This window comes from Grampus griseus (assembly GCF_964374135.1).
Source record: "Grampus griseus genome assembly, chromosome: 6".
Taxonomy (NCBI): domain Eukaryota; kingdom Metazoa; phylum Chordata; class Mammalia; order Artiodactyla; family Delphinidae; genus Grampus; species Grampus griseus.
The window spans coordinates 4,176,419-4,197,923 of record NC_139000.1 but is presented as its reverse complement, the minus strand read 5'-3'; the positions used below and the strand labels follow the sequence as shown (position 1 = coordinate 4,197,923).

General features: G+C 40.8%; 1 protein-coding gene across 3 annotated transcripts in view; it reads right to left on the bottom strand.

Moving 5' to 3' along the window:
• Positions 1-20,391, bottom strand: part of SETX (senataxin) — a 78,570-nt gene extending 58,179 nt beyond the window's left edge. The window contains exons 1-5 of one of the 3 annotated variants that reach the window (XM_082657084.1): positions 20,262-20,369; positions 19,086-19,202; positions 6,474-6,657; positions 4,984-5,194; positions 2,915-3,024 (exon numbers count right to left, since the gene is read on the bottom strand). In XM_082657084.1, the coding sequence (XP_082513210.1) occupies positions 2,915-3,024; positions 4,984-5,194; positions 6,474-6,650 (498 nt within the window). In that variant the 5' untranslated portion in view covers positions 6,651-6,657; positions 19,086-19,202; positions 20,262-20,369. Of the gene's footprint in view, positions 1-2,914; positions 3,025-4,983; positions 5,195-6,473; positions 6,658-19,085; positions 19,203-20,261 lie in introns of those variants that run through there. The other 2 variants (XM_082657085.1, XM_082657083.1) reach the window with 2 other exon arrangements.
• Between the last annotated feature and the right edge of the window lie 1,114 nt (positions 20,392-21,505).

Here is a 21,505-nt window from a genome sequence, read left to right as displayed (position 1 = left end):
ACTAACTAGAAATATGATATTATTATTATTATTATAAGTGTGTTGATGTAATTGTTTTCTTTTAAAAGCACTTACCTTTTTGATACACGTACTGAAGTATTTTATGGATGAAATGCTCTGATGTCTAAGATTTGCGGTAACTAAACTTAACAGGAGTAGAATATTGACCACATATTGATAACAGATGAAGCACAGTGATGGATATATGGGGGTTCACTACACCAATCTATTTTTTGTATGTTTGTAATGTTCCATAATAGAAAGTTAAAAAAAGGGAAGAAAAATGAAAAGAGAAACCTCAAAAGAAATCAAAGGTCACCTCTACATGGCAATATAGCATAGGGAAGTGATTTTAAATTTATTCTGCACTACAAATTGAATTAGTGATCACAACCAACCTTAAAAACTAAATAAAATTTAAAAAAATCAGTGGGCATCCTTCATAGTAACAGTAAGTACTGTTTTGTGAAATGTTTAGGTCACATACGTATATATATGTGATGACTCGATGACTCGATGAAGAACATTTTTACTTAGGTTATGGGCAGAAAAGTTTGCAGAACACAGAACTAGTGGACAAAAGAATGGGCTCTATGCCAACATAATTAAGTAATGAATTTTAAGCTATCGAAAAAAATACAAAGGAATCAATGAGTCTATAACTTATAATAAACAGATGAATAAATGAAGAGCAGGGAAAATGGCTCTTGATTATAGTACAATCAATGTCAAGTGCTGACTGGTAAATATGTAAAGTGCTGGGGTTGAAATTATTTTGCAACCTTAGAAAAACTGGCTCAGGGAAGAACCACCAGGTAATGCTAAATTTAGGAGAAAATTTTGGTGAGGAGTAAGGTATTTATGTGATCTTAGAGTACTTAAGAACTAGACATTGTACAGTGAAGAAACTGGACAACACCTCAACTAGATGATCAAAATTAACATCACCACGAGAGGCCGAATGATACGGCATGCCTGTATATCTGACACCCTGAGAAGGACATAACATCCATCACTTATGTAGTACTCCAGCTGGAACGTATAACCGAAGCCTAACCATGCGCAAGCATCAGACAAACCCAAAATGAAAAGCATTCTATGTTTGGTAAATGGGAGGGAGGCAGAAATGACTATTCTTCAGAAATGTAATTGTCATAAAAGACAAAGAAAGGCTGTGGAAATGTTACAGATTAAGGGAGACTAATGTAACACAACTACATGTAAATCCTGATCCTGGTCTGGATACTGAAGTACAGGGGGAAAATGCTACAAAGTACACTGGATCACATGACACAACTGGAAAACAGACCTTACTGTATCAATGTTAAATGCACTGACGTTTATAATATTGTGAGAATATACTTATTCTTAGGAAATATACACTGAAGTATTTAGGGGCAAAAGGCTATGATATATGCGACCTACTCTCAAATGGTTCAGAAAACAAACAGCTTTGTAGTTAACTGAAAGCAAATGATAGAACAAATGGAGTGAAACATTAATAATCGGTGAATACAGCTAAAGAGTATACAGGTGTTTTCTACTTTTTTTTATTTTTGAGAATTTTCTGAAAATTTTAAAGTATTTTCAAATAAAAACTTAAAAAAAAAAAGCATTAGGGCTCTAGAGTCAGGCTGCCTATATACAAATCCAAGTCACCATACTAGCCTGTGTAACTGTGGTTAAGTCTCCTGACTCAGTTTCCTGACCTATAAAAACACATATATAATGAAGCATACAGTCGTTCCTGGCCCTGCAGACCCAGTCACCAAGCCTGCAAGTGCTTGGCCCATGACCTGGTTGCTCAGCTGGACCAGCTTCCTCTACTGGTTTGCAGCTTTAAGAAAGCCAGTCCCAGAGAGCAGCTGGCTGTACTTTCTGTCAATCTTCTTTCACAGGCAGGAAAGCCCCACCCTTATTTTAAGCACAGGCCTTGACTCTGGTTCTACCCTTGCCTGGAGTATATTTGTAATTCTTATTATCATGCACAAACTCAGTCCCCCGCTACCTACAGCCATCCAAGCCTACATACAGGTTTCCACCATTTATCACTTTGTATTTCTGTTCCATTACTGGTCCAAAGAAACATTTACCTTTTGAAAAGTGTGATTATACCTTTTAGAATTCCACTTTTTGAATTTTTTTCTATCATTGTTTGGGTTTGGCACAGAGGAGACTGAAATTCACCACCATTCTGACTGGAAACCCCATTACCATGTTCTTTCTTTGCCACTTAAAAATAAAGCCTCTTTACTATCCTTCTATTGGCAGAGCAACCCTTCATGGCTATTGTCTTAACATTGTAACTCAGTTCTAGAGGCCAACGTGCACAGGTCCTACTGCACACGCTGCCTCGCCACATGATGAGAAGTCCTCAAACTCCAGCAATCAGCTCAAAGTCAGGTTCCGAGCCTCTGGTGTTGCTCTCTGCTTCTGTCTACCTACTGTTTTGATTCTCAGTTCCTCTTCCTGTCTGGCACCTAGGAACTGAATTTCCTTGCCCTCCCCTCTACCCCATCACCTGTTAAAAATCTCATCTATTAGCAAAATAATTATTTCAAGTGTTTTAACTGGTGTTTCCATGTGCTTGGAGCGGGGCAGGCAAGCAAGAAAAGCAAGAGAGAACAGTCCTTCTTCATTAGTTCAGGTCAACACACTGCAAGTTCAGATTATCCCCTCATTTGTCTTTTAAACTGAAGCATCACCTGTCAGAAGTGCTTCCCTACTGTCTTAACTCTCTTCTTTGAGCCCCCCCAGCACCCCCTCCTTAACTGCAGTAATGTTACAACAACAAGAGAATAATTTTGGCAAATATTTTAAATGAAGTACAACCAAAAACCTCTATTATAGTTATCTATACTATAGGTGCAAAAATAAAATATTCCTTCTTCCACTGCCTAACACTCACACTCACCATTTCATTGGGATGGACCAAAAACAAATAGATCCCTGGATGTTTGTCAAAAACCTGAAAGGAGCAGTTAGCTTGTTCCATCCGGCAAAGTGCTTCAACGCATAGTTCATCTAAATAGAAAAAATAAGGCAGTAAACATAAGACATAAATCTTATCACCTTATCAAGATTCCCTAAATTTGGCTCCTTTGGTTGCTCTGTAAGTGAATGAAAAGTTGTTCCCTTTTTTTTTTTTTTAAACTGAGGCATAAAAATGCTGTAAATGTAGGAATGATATTTAGCTGCTGAAAGACCGGTAGGTTGATCATACTGTGTGCCTATGAATTGCTCTTTCCTAGTACAAACATCTTTTTTCGCACTGGGCATAATTATCTCCAGAGAGCATCTTCTTAGAAGTATGGCTATAGGTCCAATTCCATTAGCATTTTACATTTTGATCCATGAGGACTTTATCTTGTACCACAGTGATAAAATCAGCTTTGCCCCCCAAATGGCTATTTTGTCCTACACTCAGTTACTGAGTAATCCATTTTCTCCACTGGTTTGAAATGCTATCATCACCAAAGAGTAAATTCCCCAAATATATTTGGTTTACTTCTGGACTCTCTACACTGTTCCATTAGTCTATCTGTACCAGCACTATCCTAATCCCTGTTGCTTTATGGAAATTTCTTCATCACTCTTTCAGAAGTATACTGAATAGACTCATACATTTACCACATCAGATGAATCAACTTTATTTTGTCAAGCTTCAAAGAATATTGTAGTGACAGTGGTTAGCTTTGGGAAGGAGAAACAATGACTGGAAAAGCAAGAGGAGAGCTCCTGGTGTGTTGATGATGTTTTGTTTCTTGACCTGGGTGCCAGCTACACAAGTGTGTTTAGTTTATGAAAAATCAAGCTTATGTACTTTTCTGGATATGGTACTCTTTAATAAATGTTTGAAAAATGACGTGTTAGAATTTAAAAATCTAGTTATTTTGAATTTATTTAGAAAGAACTGATTTATCTAATAAATCTTTAGATATACTTTTCAATTTACTGAAAATACAGAGAATAGAGAAACAAGTCAAATAACATGACAAGGAAGAAATCAGAAAAGTCCAGGAAGCACATTATTCTTTAGGGCAACCATTTGGTCGCAGCAAGTCAAAGTTATGACAAAAAAGAAAAAAAATCTATCTATCTATATCTATACCTGTGCACACATATATAAGAGTAAACTATTCTGGATTAAAAGAGATGTAAGAAATATGGAACCAAATGCACAGTCCCTGATTGGACTCTAATTTAAATAAATCGTCCAAAAAACACATTTTGCAACTACCGGGAAAATCTGAATGTGGACTAGATATAGTAGTGGGTGCCTTAAAGGTACTGTTATTTCATTAGATTTGATAGATCAGGAAAATGTCTTCAAGAGATTCATATTAAGAAATGCAAATATAAATGACCAAAATCTAGGCAGCCGTAATATGCGATGCCATAGTGATTACTGAAAATTACTACAGACCAGTGGTTCTCAACCTGGCGATTCTGTCCCTCACTGGCCCTGATCCCCAACTCCCAAGGGACATTTGGCAATATCTGGAGACATTTTTGGTTGTCACAATTAGGGTAATGGGGAGAGCAAGTCACTACCAGCATCTAGTGGAGAGAGGCCAGGGATGCTGCTAAACATCCCACAATAAACAGCATGTCCCTCACCCACCAAGAATTATCCAAACTGTCAACAGTGCCAAGTTTGAAAAACCCTGCTACAGACACATTCCAAGAATGAAAATTAATTGAATGGATAGATGAATATACATGTGATAAAGCAAATACAGCAAGATGTTAGCAACTGTAGAATCTTTGTGGTGTGTTTATGGTATTCACTGTGTAATTCACTTTTCTAGGTCTGGAAACGCTCAAAATAAAACGTTTGGAAAAAATAATAATAAGTATCCTAATTATATGTTTAAGAAACAGATTTTCAATATAAACCCAAATTCTTACAATTCTTTTTTTTTCTTACAATTCTTAAAATAAAAAAAAATGATACAACTGTGAAACACCCAAGATACTCACTAACACGCTCATGTAAAAGCAAATAAGGATATTTCAGTATTTCAAGAAGAGGAACTCGAAGCTTATTTTCAAAGTCTTGGCCAGTAAAGTCAAACAGCTGTGCCTCTCCATTGTCGTCTACTATATATAACTCGTCATCGTCTCCAATTTCTGCCTTCATGGCCTTTTCAAAGTGATTTATGAGACGTGAGGTTTCTAATTCCCATAAAACCTACAGGAAAAGAAAAACGGGCAGTGTGCTTTATATCTTATTATCAACAAAATATACTGGATGTGATGATCCTTCTAGAAAGCCTTTTCCTAAGTATAAAAATTCAGAAGTTTAAAGAAGTACTAAACATCATATGTTAGATTTAAAGAAAACAGTCACTAAACATAAAAGTGGCTTTTATGATACATGAACATGAGTACATAGAGCATGAGATGTTTAAAACATCACTCTTGCAGAGTTTTGCTATCAACAGCTCTGTCAACTATACTCTATTGAAAAGGAAATGAGAAGTTGGAGCTTCTTTACCAAGGCACAAGCTGGGCCTCCTCTGACTTCCCTATGTTCCAGCCATAGGTAACTACCTTGAAACATCAGCTTTAGCATAAAGACATTGGTTAGCTTCATAGCTAGGAAACCTTGTAAACGTAAAAGTTTTCCTCAAAAGGTTCATAACTAATCATCCCCCTCCTCTTTTTTATATTATTATACATTTCTCTATGGTCTGTATTCCATTTTTCATCAGATAAATATAATAAACCAATATTCAAAGCCACATATTTAAAATTACATGTTTCACTTTGGTTACTGTGAATGAAAAAATGCTTGTCTTTATTGATTTATACCATTTACCCATTAAAAAATGAAGAGAGGGGAAAAAAAAGAACTATTAGCCAATAAAAAAATAACCCAAGCCATTCAGATACCTGGCTGTTAACAATGTCAAACACAATGACATTAAAACATGAACCCAAAAAAACCCCATACGTCACTTCATTTCATGAAACTGTTTCACATCAAAATGACTGAAAGTGGAGGATTATAAAATTCTGCTATTCTGCTATAAAATTCTGAAAATTAGATTTCAATTCAATTCTATCAATCAATAAGCATTTAGGGCTTCACTGGTGGCGCAGTGGTTGAGAGTCCGCCTGCCGATGCAGGGGACACGGGTTCGTGCCCCGGTCCGGGAAGATCCCACATGCCGCGGAGGGCTGGGCCCGTGAGCCATGGTCGCTGAGCCTGCCATCCGGAGCCCGTGCTCCGCAACAGGAGAGGCCACAACAGTGAGAGGCCCGTGTACCGAAAAAAAATAAAAATAAAAATAAGCATTTACTCAGCACCTACTATCTACCAGGCAATGAGTTAGATACTAGAAGTATATTAGCATTCACAGTTTAAATCACATTGTCAGTTCCCTGAATGCTTCCAACAGAGTTCAAATTTATTCTCTTCCTAGTTATCAAGCTCTGAAAAATACTGCCCAATTAATGTAAAGTACCTTATGTAAGGATGGCAATTCATCCCTTGCTTTGTGGTACTCAGCCACACACTCTAAGCAGTAGCAGAGGTCTTCATCCGCTTTCTGAAATTCACTGGAGTGGGTCTCAGATGCATAGTGTTGCAGGAAGTCAATGGTGGAAATACCACCTGGTGTACACCAACAACATGTGCTCATTCTGTACCTGTATCCAGAAAAGAAGACATGGAAGGACTAAAGGAAAAAAACACACACCACTTCAGGCCTATTCTGGTGGAGAATGGGTACATTTCCTACTAATGATCATGTCTTCAACTTACAACGTGCCTCGACCACATCCAGAACATTCTGCTGGCCAGCTTATCAATCACTGGCTAAACTCAATCTGAGCCTACTCGTAAAAACTTTACCTGTGACACATGAAAAATAATGGAAGCAGTTAGTAATAAACATCATAAGGCAATATACAGCTGTGTTATAAAGAAGGCTCAAAACTATACAGTACTGATGGGAAATTATATACAGAGACATAGAATTATCAATGTTTTCAAAGTACAGATTTTGGAGTGTTCTAATAATGCACTGGAGTCAAGTGAAAAGCTCAGGAAACCTTTCACATTCCCTGAGGCCATGTTCCAGAAATCCCTGGAAACGTAAAAAATCCACAAATATTACTCCATACCAATAACAAAAACTCATATAGAGAAGAATTTTCTCTTGGTTAGAAAGTATATATACACATGAATTTGCACATGTGTGTATGAACTGCTGCCCATAACTCACTGCTCATCAACGCAGTATAAACTGTAATGGTTGCAAATATAATAGCTACAAACCTATTACTACTAAGTTTGAAACTTACAGTTTTTGACTGTCTCCAATTTGGGGTTTTATACTACCATCAGAGCCTCCACCATCCAAACTCAAGTAAAAAGGGTTAAATGAAATTACTTTCAGAGATTGGTTCAAGATGGCACAGTAGAGGGCGTGCGCTCACTCCCTCTTGCGAGCACCAGAATCACAACCAACTGCTGAACAATCATCAACAGGAAGACACAAGAACTCACCAAAAAAGATACCCCACATCCAAATACAAAGGAGAAGCTGCAGTGAGATGGTAGGAGGGGCGCAATCACAATAAAATCAAATCCCATAATTGCTGGGCGGGTGACTCACAAACTGGAGAAGACTTATACCACAAAGTCCACCCACTGGAGTGAAGGTTCTGAGCCCCATGTCAGGCTTCCCAACCTGGGGTCCGGCAACAGGAGGAAGAATTCCTAAAGAATCAGACTTTGAAGGCTAGCGGGATTTGATTGCAGGACTTCGGCAGGACAGGCGGGAACACAGACTCCACTCTTGGAGGGCACACACAAAGTAGTGTGCGCACTGGGACCCAGGGGAAGGCGCAGTGACCCCATAGGAGACTGAACCAGACCTACCTGCTAGTGTTGGAGGGTCTCCTGCAGAGGCGGGGGGGGGGGTGGCTGTGGCTCACTGTGGGGACAAGGACACTGGCGGCAGAAGTTCTGGGAAGTACTCCTTGGCGGGAGCCCTCCCAGAGTCCACCATTAGCCCCACCAAAGAGCCACGTAGGCTCCAGTGCTGGGTTGCCTCAGGCCAAACAACCAACAGGGAGGGAACCCAGCCCCACCCATCAGCAGATAAGCAGATTAAAGTTTTACTGAGCTCTGCCCACCACAGCAACACCCAGCTCTACCCACCACCAGTCCCTTCCATCAGGAAGCCTGTTACAAGCCTCTTAGATAGCCTCAGCCACCAGAGGGCAGACAGCAGAAGCAAGAACTACAATTCTGCACCCTGTGGAAGGAAAACCATATTCACAGAAAGACAAGACAAAATGAAAAGGCAGATGACTATGTACAAGATGAAGGAACAAAATAAAACCCCAGAAAAACAACTAAATGAAGTGGAGATAGGCAACCTTCCAGAAAAGGAATTCAGAAAAATGACAGTGAAGATGATCCAGGACCTTGGAAAAAGAATGGAGGCAAAGATCAAGAAGATGCAAGAAATATTTAACAAAGACTTACAAGAATTAAAGAAAAAACACCTAGAAGAAATAAAGAACAAACAGAGATGAACAATACAATAACTGCAATGAAAAATACACTAGAAGGAATCAATAGCAGAGTAACTGAGTCAGAAGAACGGATAAGTGATCTGGAAGACAGAATGGTGGAATTCACTGCCATGGAAAAGAATAAAGAAAAAAGAATGAAAAGAAATGATGACAGCCTAAGAGACCTCTGGGACAACATTAAACGCAACAACATTCGCATTATAGGGGTCCCAGAAGGAGAAGAGAGAGAGAAAGGACCCAAGAAAATATTTGAAGAGATTATAGTCAAAAACTTCCCTAACATGGGAAAGGAAATAGCCACCCAAGTCCAGGAAGCGCAGAGAGTCCCAGGCAGGATAAACCCAAGGAGAAACACGCCAAGACACACAGTAATCAAGTTGACAAAAATTAGGGCTTCCCTGGTGGTGCAGTGGTTGGGAGTCCGCCTGCTGATGCAGGGGACACGGGTTCGTGCCCCGGTCCGGGAGGATCTCACATGCCGTGGAGCGGCTGGGCCCGTGAACCATGGCCGTTGAGCCTGCACATTCGGAGCCTGTGCTCCGCAGTGGGAGAGGCCACAACAGTGAGAGGCCCACGTACCACAAAAAAAAAAAAAAAAAAAAAAATTGACAAAAATTAAAGACAAAGGAACATTACTGAAAACAACAAGGGAAAAACGACCAATAACATACAAAGGAACTCCCATGAGGTTAACAGCTCATTTCTCAGTAGAAACTCTACAAGCCAGAAGGGAGTGGCACGATATATTTAAAGTGATGAAAGGGAAGAACCTACAACCAAGATTACTCTACCTGGCAAGGAGCTCATTCAGATTCAATGGAGAAATCAAAAGCTTTACATACAAGCAAAAGCTAAGAGAATTCAGCACCACCAAACCAGCTCTACAACAAATTCGAAGGAAACTTCTCTAAGTGGGAAACACAAAAGAAAACGACCTACAAAAACAAACCCATAACAATTAAGAAAATGGTAACAGGAACATACATATCGATAATTACCTTGACCATGAATGGATTAAATGCTCCAACCAAAAGACACAGGATCGCTGAATGGATACAAAAACAAGACCCATATATATGCTGTCTACAAGAGACCCACTTCAGACCTAGGAACACATACAGACTGAAAGTGAGGGGATGGAAAAAGATATTCCATGCAAATGGAAATCAAACGAAAGCTGGAGTAGCAATACTCATATCAGATAAAATAGACTTTAAAATAAAGAATGTTAGAAGAGACAAGGATGCTACATAATGATCAAGGGATCAATCCAATAAGAAGATATAACAATTGTAAATATATATGCACCCAAAATAAGAGCACCTCAATACATAAGGCAACTGCTAACAGCTATAAAAGAGGAAATCGACAGTAACACAATAATAGTGGGGGACTTTAACACCTCACTTACACCAGTGGACAGATCATCCAGACAGAAAATGAATAAGGAAACACAAGCTTTAAATGACACAATAGACCAGATAGATTTAATTGATATTTATAGGACATTCCACCCAAAAACAGCAGATTACACTTTCTTCTCCAGTGCACATGGAACATTCTCCAGGATAGATCATATCTTGGGTCACAAATCAAGCCTTGGTAAATTTAAGAAAACTGAAATCATATCAAGCATCTTTTCCGACCACAATGCTATGAGATTAGAAATCAATTACAGTGAAAAAAACATAAAAAACACAAAAGACATGGAGGCTAAACAATACGTTACTAAATAACCAAGAGATCATTGAAGAAATCAAAGAGAAAATCAAAAAATACCTAGAGACAAATGACAACGAAAACACGACAATCCAAAACCTACAGGAGGACGTCCCTGGTGGTGCAGTGGTTAAGTATCCGCCTGCCAATGCAGGCAACATGGGTTAGAGCCCTGGCCCGGGAAGATCCCACATGCCGCGGAGCAACTAAGCCCATGCACCACAACTACTGAGCCTGTGCTCTAGAGCCCACGAGCCACAACTACTGAGCCCACGTACCACAACTACTGAAGCCCACGTGTCTAGAGCCCATGCTCTGCAACAAGCCACCGCAATGAGAAGCTTGCGCACCACAACAAAGAGTAGCCCCCGCTCGCCGCAACTAGAGAAAGCCCGCACGCAGCAACAAAGACCCAACCCAAAGACCCAATTTTTAATTTAAAAATTTTTAATTTTTAAAAATTAATTTTTCAAAAACCCAAAAACCTATGGGATGCAGCAAAAGCAATTCTAAGAGGGAAGTGTAGAGCAATACAAGCCTACCCCCAAGAAACAAGAAAAATCTCAAATAATCTAACCTTACACCTAAAGGAACTGGAGAAAGAAAAACAAACAAAACCCAAAGTTCGTAGAGGGAACGAAATCATAATGATCAGAACAGAAATAAATGAAATAGAAACAAAGAAAACAATACCAAAGATCAGTAAAACTAAAAGCTGGTTCTTTGAGAAGATAAACAAAATTGATAAACCTTTAGCCAGGCTCATCAAGAAGAAGAGGGAGAGGACTCAAATTAATTAAAAATGAAAAAGGAGAAGTTACAACAGACACCACAGAAATACAAAGCATTCTAAGAGACTACTACAAGCAACTCTATGGCAATAAAATGGACAACCTGGAAAAAATGGACAAATTCTTAGAAAGGTATAACCTTCCAAGACTGAACCAGGAAGAAATAGAAAATATGAACAGACCGATCACAAGTAATGAAATTTAAAGTGTGATTAAAAATCTTCCAACAAACAGAAGTCCAGGACCAGACGGCTTCACAGGTGAATTCTATCAAACATTTAGAGAAGAGCTAACACCCATCCTTCTCAAAATCTTCCAGAAAATTGCAGAGGAAGGAACACTCCCAAACTCATTCTATGAGGCCACCATCACCCTGATACCAAAACCAGACGAAGATACTACAAAAAAAGAAAATTACAGACCAATAGCACTGATGAATATAGATGCAAAAATCCTCAACAAAACACTAGCAAACAGAATCCAACAACACATTAAAAAGATCATACACCATGATCAAGTGGGATTTATCCCAGGGATGCAAGGATTCTTCAATATATGCAAATCAATCAATGTGATACACCATATTAACAAATGAAGAATAAAAACCATATGATCATCTCAACAGACGCAGAAAAAGCTTTTGACAAAATTCAACACCCATTTATGATAAAAACTCCAGAAAGTGGGCACAGAGCGAACCTACCTCAACATAATAAAGACCATATACACCAAACCCACAGCAAACATCATTCTCAAAGGTGAAAAACTGAAAGCATTTCCTCTAAGATCAGGAACAAGACAAGGTTGTCCACTCTCACCACTATTATTCAACATAGTTTTGGAAGTCCTAGCCACGGCAATCAGAGAAGAAAAAGAAATAAAACGAATACAAATTGGAAAGGAAGAAGTAAAAGTGTCACTGTTTGCAGACGACATGATACTATATATAGAGAATCCTAAAGATGCCACCAGAAAACTACTACAGCTAATCAATGAATTTGGTAAAGCTGCAGGATACAAAATTAAAGCACAGAAATCTCTTGCATTCCTATACACTAACAACAAAAGATCAGAAAGAGAAATTAAGGAAACAATCCCATTCACCACTGAAACAAAAAGAATAAAATACCGAGGAATAAACCTACCTAAGGAAGTAGAAGATCTGTACTCAGAAATCTATAAGACACTGATGACAGAAACCAAAGATGACACAAACAGATGGAGAGATATACCATGTTCTTGGATTGGAAGAATCAATATTGTGAAAATGACTATACTACCCAAAGCAATCTACAGATTCAATGCAATCCCTATCAAATTACCACTGGCATTTTTTTACAGAACTAGAACAAAAAACCTTAAAATCTGTATGGAGACACAAAAGACCCCGAATAGCCAAAGCAGTCTTGAGGTAAAAAAACTGAGCTGGAGGAATCACACTCCCTGACTTCAGACTGTACTACAAAGTTACAGTAATCAAGACAATATGGTACTGGCACAAAACCAGAAATACAGATCAATGGAACAGAATAGAAAGCCCAGAGATAAACCCACGCACCTATGGTTAACTAATCTATGACAAAGAAGGCAAGCATACACAACGGAGAAAAGACAGTCTCTTCATAAGTGGTGCTGGGAAAACTAGACAGCTACATGTAAAAGGATGAAATTAGAATACTCCCTAACACCATACACAAAAATAAACTCAAAATGGATTAGAGATCCAAATGTAAGACCAGACACTATAAAACTCTTAGAGGAAAACATAAGAACACTCTTTGACATAAATCACAGCAAGATCTTTTTTGATCCACCTCCTACAGTAATGGAAATAAAAACAAAAATAAACAAATGAGACCTATTAAAAGCTTTTGCAAAGCAAAGGAAACTACAAGACGAAAAGACAACCCTCAGAATGGGAGAAAATATTTGCAAACGAATCAACAAAGGATTTATCTCCAAAATATATAAACAGCTCAAGCAGCTCAATATTAAAAAAACAAACAACCCAATCAAAAAATGGGCAGAAGACCTAAATAGACATTTCTCCAAAGAAGACATACAGCCGGCCAAGAAGCGCATGAAAAGCTGCTCAACATCACTAATTATTAGAGAAATGCAAATCAAAACTACAATGAGGTATCACCTCACACCAGTTAGAATGGGCATCAACAGAAAATCTACAAACAACAAATGCTGGAGAGGGTGTGGAGAAAAGGGAACCCTCTTGCACTGTTGGTGGGAATGTAAATTGATACAGCCACTATGGAGAACAGTACAGAGGTTCCTTAAAAAACTAAAAATAGAATTACCATATGACCCAGCAATCCCACTACTGGGCATATACCCAGAGAAAACCATAATTCAAAAAGACACATACACCCCAATGTTCACTACAGCGCTATTTACAATAGCCAGGTCATGGAAGCAACCTAAATGCCCATTGACAGACAAACGGATAAAGAAGATGTGGTACATATATACAATGGAATATTACTCAGCCATATAGAGGAATGAAATTGGGTCATTTGCAGAAACGTGGATGGATCTAGAGACTGTCATACAGAGTCAAGTAAGTCAGAAAGACAAATATCATATATTAACGCATATATGTGGAACCTAGAAAAATGGTACAGATGGACCAGTTTGCAGGGCAGAAACAGAGACACAGATGTAGAGAACAAACGTACGGACACCAAGGGGGGAAAGTGGCAGGGGGTGGTGGTGGTGGTGGTGGTGGTGGTGGTGGAATGAATTGGGAGATTGGGATTGACATATATACACTAATACGTATAAAATAGATAATAATAACCTGCTGTATAAAAAATAAATAAAATTTTAAAGAAAGAAATTAATTTCCCAAATCCTAGCAGTCTCAAAGAGAGCAAAGTAGCAAGTTGGTACCAGGAAACGAGAGGAAATCCCAAGAATCAAATGTGTCAAAGGTTTGAAGAAAAATACACGAGTCAAGTTTATTAGAACTGCAGATGGCATGAAACAGAGGATTAGCAAAATAGGGTGGAAGCCAAAATCCAAAGAGATCTCCAATTCTAATGAGGTGTAATAAAAGCAAGCTAAGATGCCACTAAATGCATATAAAAGCAAATAGAAAGTTCACTGTCAGTAAGCAGTGTATTGTGGCTAAACAAGAATCAAATGTTTTGCAATGAAATAAACAAGAGGCTGGAGCAGGAAAAATACAAGTGAGCCTGGAGCATCTTACAGGAGCAGAAACAAAGTGCTCAAAATACAAAAGGATGGGGGCATGTCAAAGGGACATATTAGCCACCAACCTGAAAGCGCTCTCAGTGGCCAAAGCTGAAACAATCTGAGTAACACAATAATGTAATATTGGATTATAACCCACACTATAAATATATATGAATCCATACTGATACAAATGAATGAATAAACAAATGTGGGGGAAGGAACAAACTTTCCTTATAGAAGAATCGCAAATAATATATACAGATACTTCCCATTCCAGGAAGTGGAGCTTAATCCCACCCTATCTTGAGTGAGGGCTGGACTTGGTGAAACACTTCTAAATAAGAAAGTATGCAAAGTGAAAATCACACTTACGGTGGAGACACCTGGCAAACACAACCTTAAACCAAGTGATCAAGGTTAACATCACCAGTGGTTAAGTCATGTTGGTAACCCCTGACACAATGTGATGAGACAGGAACTTCAACTCTGCAGTATGCTTCCCCAAACCCACAACCCCAGTCTATTCATGCGAAAAACATCAGACAAACTCAAGGTATTATCCAAACAGCTATTAGCCAGTCTTTGACAAAAAAGAAGAAAACCACACCCAAGGGAAATCGAACCAAGTGTTCTATCATATGGAAACATTTTATTGGGAATTGAGCCAGGAAATTACCCAAGAAAACCATCTTGAAAACTTGATCTTCATTATCTAATGAATGTATATCAGCCTAATGGGAAAAAAGTTACAAACCCAACTGTAAACCCAATGAAGTTCATTTCCTAACTGGATGAACCTAATCCATGCATTCTCATCAGGAGTGACATCATCCTCAAGGAAATGAAAACCGGTTAGTGGAACACATCCTACTCTTTTTACATATAAAGCACAGGTATATGTACATTATGTAAAGAAGTATACAATATATTGGTGGTATTAAAATTCATGGGAAATTCATAGGAAAAAAGTCTTAAACGTTTCCTTTCAGAGAGGGAGAAGGGACAATAAAAGGTTAAGAAACATGACCCAAGTCACTGAATACTTGGGTACAGAAACTTGACAATGTTAAGTTTTTGAATGCATTATCACCCAAAAATTCAGAGTGCATAATAAGCTCTGCTAATGGGAAACTGATCACATCTTGACAGTATTTATAATTTCTGTACAATCAAAAACATGTATTTGTCTTGTGAACTGATTTTTTAAATTCATTAAATATTAACTGTATACTTTCTTCATGCTTCTGAAAAGAATTTAGGGCAGCTTTCAACATTAAAGTATAAAGAAAAAGACATTTTAGAAGGCAATTTAAAAAGGGAGAGAAATCAAAACTTATTTAGAAGAAATTTAATTTCACTAAGTCCTAATTTAGGAGCTTCCTGAAAAGTAGAGCAGAAAGATAACATGAGTTACACAGTCCTCATGTGAAAAATAAAAAAAGTAATATGCTAGTTCAGCTGCAGAGTCCTGCCCTTTCCTAACACTAATTCTAATTCAATTACATTTTTTAAGGGTGCTGCAAACTAGGGAATACGAAGTAACAGAACGGACACTATGTTTCTGCAGAATATAAATTTCATTCAAAGAACTTCTTATACTTGAAAAACCAGTAATATAATACCAGGAAGTTAAAAGTCTGCAGAAGCTGTGTTTTTCCAGTGATGTAATCTGATTCAATAAGTTTCACCCTTCTAGACCATGCAAGAACAGAAAATGAAATTTATGGGAGATTTCTCAAACATCAATTGTTTCAAGCTTGACTTGAGCAGGAAACAAGACTGCAGTCAATTGAAAAAATTAAGGTACTGAAGTACAAATAAAATGTTGTATACTTTAAAATAATTATTAACAGAGAAGTTAGTTAGCAAAATAAACCTTCTAGTAAAAAAATTATGGAGTCTGCTCTTTATTTCACTCACTCAGAGAGCTAGCCTACTTCCACATTCCAGAAAGCAAAACTAAATTTTCTCAAAGTAGATAGGAGTTACTGCCATATAACAGGTAAGTGCCGTGGAATTTAGAAAACAGAGAGGACAGTGCTATAGCACATCAACAACAGAAACATGTTTCCACAGTTCCTCTCAAAAGGCCATAAATGGGTGTGGTTATATTCCTAAAACTAAAATCATCATTGGCCTGATAGCTAAGCCCAAAAAATCTGAACAGGGTATACTGAAATTTTTCTTTTAAGGGAAAACTACTGGTAGATGACTATGAATCCTGCAAATTTTTGCACAATTCAGTTCTTCTGGAGGACAGTTTTGTTAATTTCATCAGTGTTTTTACTGCTTGGAATCATTACTGAACCACAAATGGGGGAGTCCAGGGAATCCTCAAGCTGCATGACAGAAATAAGAGTGGCTCCTGTGCATCAGAGAGACAGTTTTTTTGCCAATAACATAGGATGCTTCACCACAGGTATAACTGTAACTTTCTACTGACTTATCCAGGGGATATCATTTCTCAATAATAGCTGGCCAGAAACTTCAAATAACAATCACTTTCTTCTACCTTTCCTAGCTAAACTTTTTGAAAATTTATTTATTTATTTATTTTAAACTCCTTCGCAATTGCTTTTATTTATTTTTTTCCTTGGCCACGCTGAGCGGCTCAAGGGATCTTAGTTTAGATCCCCGACGAGGGACTGAACCCGGGCCACGGCTGTGAAAGCGCCGAGTCCTAACCACTGGACCACCAGGGAACTCCCCTTGAAAAAATAATTTAGATTCACTTCTTTAGCTCCTTTGCACTCTGGCTTCTACCTTATGTTTCACTGAATGTTTTCACAAAAGTCCCTAATAATCTCTTTAATACCAAATCCAATAGGTTCTTTACTGGACTCCTCTAAAGCGTATGAAACTGCTAACCATGTATTCCTTAGCTACGACGGCACACCATTCTTCTCTCACTTCCTCTACCCAACCCCCATAATCATCTGTTCCTTTTCCCGCTGCTTCATATCAAAATTTCCAAAGGTTTGTCCTCAGGACTCTATCCCTTCATTCAATATCCTCTTTGTGGGTGACAATTCAACCTATTTCTTCAACTACTATTTATAATGAAGCTTCCCAAAGACTGAGAATGTAGGTAAAACTCAATGCAATGTTTAATTGTGTTTCAGCTACTCAATAAATGATAGCCTAGCCCAGAATTCCACAACGATATACAGCTGCCCTTCAGTATCTGCAGGGGACTGGTTCCAGGAGTCCCCCCACACATACCAAAATCTGCAGATGCTCAAGTCCCTTCCATAAAATAGTGCAGTACAGGGAACACAGTTGGCCCTCTATATCCACAGATGGGAAACCCAAAGATATGGAAGGCTGACCGTACTCAATATCCAACTGTATAGTGAATCTATGCTCACTTGACAGTTGCCTCAAAGTAAACAGGACCAGAACAGAACAAGGTCCCTTCCGTAAATGTGTTATCTGTCCTGTATTCTCTATATCCATGGTATTACCATGACTTCACTTTTCAAACCAGTAACCTGTGAATTCTCCTTTACTCTCCTCCCTTAGCCCCCATCTCTACAAGTTCTATAGAGTCTACCACCTTGATTACATCTGTACTTTACTCCCAGTGAGACTGCCATTTCCTTAGTTCAATACATTTTCATTATTTGTCTGGATTACAAAAGAAACCTAAATGATCTGCCTCTTGTTTGATCCACCATCAATTCTTCCTCCAAAATGCTGCCAAAGGCCAAAGCAAAAACCAGACTCTAAAAGCACAAATGACTCCTCTACCTTTGACCGATAAAATTAAAATTTTTGGCCTCACCACACAAGGCTCTCCATGATCTGGCTTCAGCATCATCTCTTGCCATTCCCCCTCACTTGCTCTTCCTAAAATGCTTCCTGGTGTTTGGCATTACCTGCCTTTATGGAAGCTCTTCCATCTATCTGCCCTGAACACCTACCCTTCATACCTTTGCCTGGTTCTTAAACCTGAATGCGCATCAGACTCACCAAAGGAACTTGGGGAGAAAAAAAAAAAAGCAAAGCAGATGGTGAGATACCACTGATAAAATTCAGATTCGTTCTAAAAAACACTCCACCAGTAAGTCTGATAAAAAGCCAGATTTGGGGGACTTCTCTGGTGGTCCAGGGGGTAAGACTCTGCACTCCCAATGCAGGGGGTCGGGGTTCGATCCCTGGTCGGGGAACTAGATCCCTCATGCATGCCGCCGCTGAGAGTTCGCAGGCCACAACTAAGACCCAGCACAGGCAAAATAAATAAATAAGTAAATATTTCGGGGGCGGGGGTGGGGGGAGCCAGATTTGAGAACTACCTCTGAGCATCATCATGCCTGGGGGCTTGTCTGACTCATTCCCTCCCTTCCAGTCTGTCTTTGATGACTTTTTTCTCTATCCCCTCAGGACTCTGTACATGGTTTCTATCACTGCATTTACCATGTTAGGCTGAGCTGTTTACTTATCTGTCTCCCACCTACAAGCTCCATCCTCAGCAATTCTGAGTCTGTTAGGAGGCAAGGATCCGTTCCGTATTTTTTACTTTTCAGTGCTTGGCACATATTAAGTGCCTGAAAAAAAAGTCTTAAATGTTTATTTAACAAATAACTACCAACACTTCCCTGGTGGCACACTGGTTAAGACTCCGCGCTGCCAATGCAGGGGGCCCAGGTTTGATCCCTGGTCTGGGAACTAGATCCCACATGCATGCTGCAACTAAGAGTTCGCATGCCACAACTAAGGAGCCTGCCTGCCGCAACTAAGACCCAATGCAACCAAATAAATAATTTAAAAAATTAAAAATTTTAAATTAAAACAACAACAAATAATTACCTGGGGTAATGGCCTACAGAGAAGTGATCCTCTCAGTCGAGATTCCTGGGTTTATTTGAGAATGAGTGAGGATCTGCATTCATATATATCTAGACTCTGGCCCCCAAAAGAACATTTCTGAAAAAGCAAAGGAAAACGAAACAAAACTGAGGAAGTGTTTTTTTTTGTTTGTTTTGCTTTGTTTTTGCGGTACGCGGGCCTCACCGCTGTGGCCTCTCCCGCCGCGGAGCACAGGCTCCGGACACGCAGGCCCAGCGGCCATGGCTCACAGGCCCAGCCGCTCCGCGGCATGTGGGATCCTCCCGGACCGGGGCACGAACCCGCGTCTTCTGCATCGGCAGGCGGGCTCCCAACCACTGCGCCACCAGGGAAGGCCAGGAAGTGGTTTTTAGACTCGCTCTCTCACCTGGGTTTCACATCAATCCTTATCAAGTAGAACCAAATATTACCATTTGATGACAGAGCTCAAGCTCCCAGAGGTGAGACAACGTGCCTGTGGGTCTACAAGGAACGAAGAAACAGTGCAACTGCCATTCTGACTCCACAGGGGGAGTGGCTCCACGGGAGACCTCGTCCCCATGCTGGGGACAGCCAGGCACTTTGTCAGAAAGTCCCCCAATTAGCAGGTGAGTTCAGCCCTAGGATCGTCAGTAGCTAACATCTCTGCCGCTTTAACTGACCAGCCGTGGGTTCTTCTTCCTTCGAGCCTCGTGCCCGGTTCCTTCTGGGCCACACGGGTCTAGGCACATCGTCGCTCCTGGAAGGTGGGGAGGACGGCAAAGGCCCCTCTGGCTGGCTGTCAGCGCTCCATCGCCTTCAGGTGGGGCAGGGAGGGCTCAGGTGGCCACTCGGGAGGGGCACACTCTCCAAAGGCACGAACCCCAGCAGGAGGAAGCAGGGGGCGCCGAGCGGACAGAGACCTTCTGTAGCGAGACACCCCACTCACTCCCACCGAAACTACGCAGCGCCCAGACTCGGAAAAGCTCACACGGGACGGCAGTGCAGACGACGCGAAGGGAGAGAACCAGAGGGCGGCCCACCGGACGCCGCGGGGATGCTCCCGCCTCGGGCGCCGCAACTCTCCTGAGGGACGCGGTCGCGCTCGCGCCGCCCCTCCCCCACCCGCCCAGGCCTCACGCGCTGCGACGGTTACGCCGCGCGCGCTCCCACGCTCACCGGGACTGCAGCCGCGAGTCCGCCGCTCTCCTCAACCGTCTCGGCCTCCTCCCGGCCGCTAACCCCCCTCCGCCTCCATGCCTCGACTCCACAGTCGGCTGAGAACGGAAGTGCGGACGCGCGCTACGGCGCCTCCGTCCGCAACCGACCACCCAACCCGAGGAAGCCCCGAGCACAGGCCCCGCCCCCTGCGCGGCGTCGGCCGTCGGAAGGCCCCGCCCCGGCCGCCGCTTTCTTGTTTTGGAGCCCCGAGGGGCGGGGCGTGGGAAGAGACACGCCCGGGCTCCGCCGGGAGGCCGGGAAGCCCGGCGTGGCGTCACTTCCGGGCTCCCGCGGCCGGCCAATCAGGAGCGTCCGTGAGGGGCGGGGGGGGCGTGGGGAAAGCTTCAGGCCGAGGTTTCACCGCGGCCTTGCCCCGGATTTCTCCGGGTAGTGGCCATTTGCCGACGCGCCCACCCCGGGCGACCTGGACGCCTACCCTGCTGTCTTTTCCGTCCAGTCCTTTTTCTTCTCTTTTCGACGCGTTAGGAGTTTCAGCAGGGGTGTTACGGGTTGCGAAGGAATTTTTTTTCTCTTTAGATTTCCTTTAAAGACCTAAAATATAATATGTAATCAACACGTAATTTGGGGGAAATATATACTTTGTATCATAGAAAAGGGATACATTAAGTATTGGAAAAGGAAAAAACAGTACAGAATATAACAGTAAAACCCCCTGGGAAGCCTACCCATTTTTTTTTTTAACGCTTACTACTGACTTCGACGACGAGGCGTCACCACTAGCTTATACTCTAATAGAGGAGACAGAAAAACGAAATAATTACTAGTTCTGATCAAGGCTCTAAAGGAAAGCAGAGGCTGAGATAGGCCCGATCCAGACAGGTCAGCCAGCGACGATCTTACCGAACAGAACCCTAACGGAAGAAAGAGAAGGGGCGAGCCAGGGAAGAAGGGGCAGGGTCCTGGTGAAGAACATTCCAGAAAGGGGGCGTGGCTTATCGGAAAGCCCCGATGCCCGTTATGGAAATTTAACAATACCGAGCGCGAGGCGAAGACCGTTATTCTCGTTTCTAGATTTTTCCCTGCCTGGTGGGCTGTGTTGGCCAAATTCAAATACAGTGTTTAAATAAAGTTACAAAACTGTGTGGAACTATATTGCACTATAAATTGTGTAGGTATCTTTTTTTTTTTTTTTTTTTCTGTACGTGGGCCTCTCATTGTTGTGGCCTCTCCCATTGTGGAGC